At 63.6% G+C, this 2,474-nt stretch overlaps 1 protein-coding gene across 1 annotated transcript in view; it reads right to left on the bottom strand.

Annotated features, from left to right (window-relative positions):
• Positions 1–175: 175 nt before the first annotated feature.
• Positions 176–2,474, bottom strand: part of GLB1L2 (galactosidase beta 1 like 2) — a 27,310-nt gene continuing 25,011 nt past the window's right edge. The window contains exons 17-20 of the mRNA XM_015571973.1: positions 1,970–2,057; positions 1,567–1,678; positions 1,043–1,159; positions 176–767 (exon numbers count right to left, since the gene is read on the bottom strand). Of these exons, the coding sequence (XP_015427459.1) occupies positions 681–767; positions 1,043–1,159; positions 1,567–1,678; positions 1,970–2,057 (404 nt within the window). The 3' untranslated portion in view covers positions 176–680. The remainder of the gene's footprint in view (positions 768–1,042; positions 1,160–1,566; positions 1,679–1,969; positions 2,058–2,474) is intronic.

Below are 2,474 nucleotides of genomic sequence, written 5' to 3'. Positions count from 1 at the left end.
GAGCGTCGGCCTGCGGACTGAAGGGTCCCGGGTTCGATTCTGGCCGAGGGCACATGCCCGGGATGCAGGCTCCGTCCCCAGTAGGGGGCGTGCAGGAGGCAGCCCATCAATGATTCTCTTTCATCATTGATGTTTCTCTCTCTCCCTCTCTCTGAAATCAATAAAAATATTTTCTAAGAAAAAAGAAACCACCATCGACTCAGGAGAGAGACACCTCTCACTATCCTCTACCGATGGAGCCAAGGCCTCTATTTCAGAATCAGAAAGGGGCCCCGAGGGGGGCCGGGCCAGAACATCCGCAGGGCACAGCTGGGTGCAGCAGCCACGCCCAGCCGGCCAGGCCTTCCCCGGGCCCAGGTGTCACCACATGGAGACCCGACCAGACACTCTCAACCCAGACATCCATCCCTCTGCCCTCTCCCCGGAGAGAGGGAGTAGGACAGTACCATCCACGGAGCCCAGTCTAGAACCCCCTCAGGTGAGAAGGGCGTCCCCCCTGACCAGCCCCGCCTCTTCTTCAGCAGGTTCGGGGTCTTGAACCACAGCAGTGGGCAGAGGTACAGCCCTCGGCTCCCGGAGGAAACGCTCCCGATGGGCTCCCCACCATGGGCTTGGGGGGCAGCCCATCAGACCTCCAGGCAGCCGTGAGGACGGGCGCCCCCCGCTTCCCGCCACACGGCTCAGTGAATGTACTGGTTCCTGCCCAGGTGGGGTGTCTCGGTGAACTGGATCACAGGGCCTGCCGCCCTCTCCTCGAAAACAATGACCTGGGGAGAGAAGCGCTGGGGTGACAGCAGCCGGGTGTGTCTTGGAGTCAGAGAGGGAGCCTCAGGGAAGGGGCTGGGAACTGGGCGGAAGGAACAGGGGCCCACAACGCCCCAGTGCCAAGGAGAGCCGAGAGGGAGCTGGCCAGAACTCGCCCTCTCCGGCCCCAACAGACTATAGCAAGGGCCTCCCTCCCTCCCTCCCTGGGGAGCTGTGATGCCAGGAGGGGAGTGGGAAAGGGCCTGGGAAGAAGGGAAGGGGCTGCAAGTGCTCCCACCTGGTTGATGCCTTGGTCCAACCAGGCCCCCGGGAGGTAGAGTGTCTCCTGGGGTCCGATGTTCCAGTAGCGCCCCAGGTTTTGGCCATTGATGAAGACAACGCCCTTCTCCCAGCCCTTTGAGCAGAGTGAGTGTGAGTCAGCCACAGAGCCGGCACAGGGAAACCCCAGGAAGGCAGACGCGCTCTGGGCTCCTCTCTCGGCTTCCAACCGGCCAATGTGACAGCCAGGAGATGACCAGGTGGGGTGCCCCGTCTCTCTGTCCCAACAGCCCTGATTTCCCACCCTGGACGGAGGAACCTGGGCCCTGAGAAGTTCCACAGGGCGGCCCCTCTGCTGGGGGCCCACTCGCTCCCTCCCCCGGGAGGCCAGGCCCTTGCAGAGGGGGCAGCCCAAAGCCGGACGGTCCAGGTCCAGGCGCAGGTGAGAGAGGGCGAGGCCTTGTGGGGAGCAGCCCCTCCTCCGGGCTGGGGCTCAGAGCAGCTGAGGACGGACCAGAACCTGGGCCGGGGGCGGCTACGAACCTCCAGCTTCATGAAGGTGTCCAAGGGGGAAAGGGCCACAGGCAAGGCGCCCAGGAAGAAAGCGGGGAACACAGGTGTTTCGGGGACCAGGTTCCACATGCTGGAGCTGAATCTATGGACAGAACAGAAGACAAGGAAGGGAGGGGGTACCTTCTCAGATCCGGGCCCCACCCCGCCTCCCATGGCAAAGGCGCCAGTCCACGGGGCCCAGGAATGGCAGCGGGTGGTGCCGTGGAAACGCCCTCGTCTCCAGGGCGGGCACTGCCCCACCTGGGCACATGGCAGGGCCCTGGTCTGCTCACAGCTGAGCGAGAGGAGGGGTGAGGCCGGGGCAGCTCCCGGGCCGCCGGCTCTCTCTGCACGTCCCCTGGGAGCCCACACTCCGCCCTCGGCTGGGACCGACCTCTGAAAGAAGCTCTTTTTCATGTCCAGGCTGTAGATTCTGAAGTTTTTCAGGGGAGAATTATTCAGGTAGATATTTCCAATTAAGCCTGTGGGATGGAGGCAGGGAGGGTGAGACACAGGGGCAGTGTCTGGGAAGTTCAAGGTTTCTCCTGAAGTGCATGCCCCCAACGGGGCAGCAAGCCTCCCCCATAAAGAGCTGAGGGGCTGAGAATGAGCAACCCCGTGCCTGCCAGGCACCGGGACGTGCGTGAGGGAACAGGCCGAGGGCAGTGACAGAGCTGAGAGGACCCAGCTCAGTGCTCACTGTGTATTCACCACGGGCATGTGGACGGCACACACAGGGAGGAGGTCAGGACCCAGGGGGGCCTTTCAGGACCACCTCCACCTCATTGCAGTGCCTCCCTGCCCCCTCCACTGGCTCCCCATGACCCCCTCCCTCCAGGGGCCTCTGAGCCCCACTCCCTCCAATGGCTCCCCATGACTCCCCTCCCTCCAATGGCTCA

Source organism: Myotis davidii, unplaced genomic scaffold (genome assembly GCF_000327345.1).
Source record: "Myotis davidii unplaced genomic scaffold, ASM32734v1 scaffold809, whole genome shotgun sequence".
Taxonomy (NCBI): Eukaryota; Metazoa; Chordata; class Mammalia; order Chiroptera; family Vespertilionidae; genus Myotis; species Myotis davidii.
The sequence above is the reverse complement of the archived record's forward strand: the minus strand, read 5'-3'. Positions and strand labels throughout refer to the sequence as shown.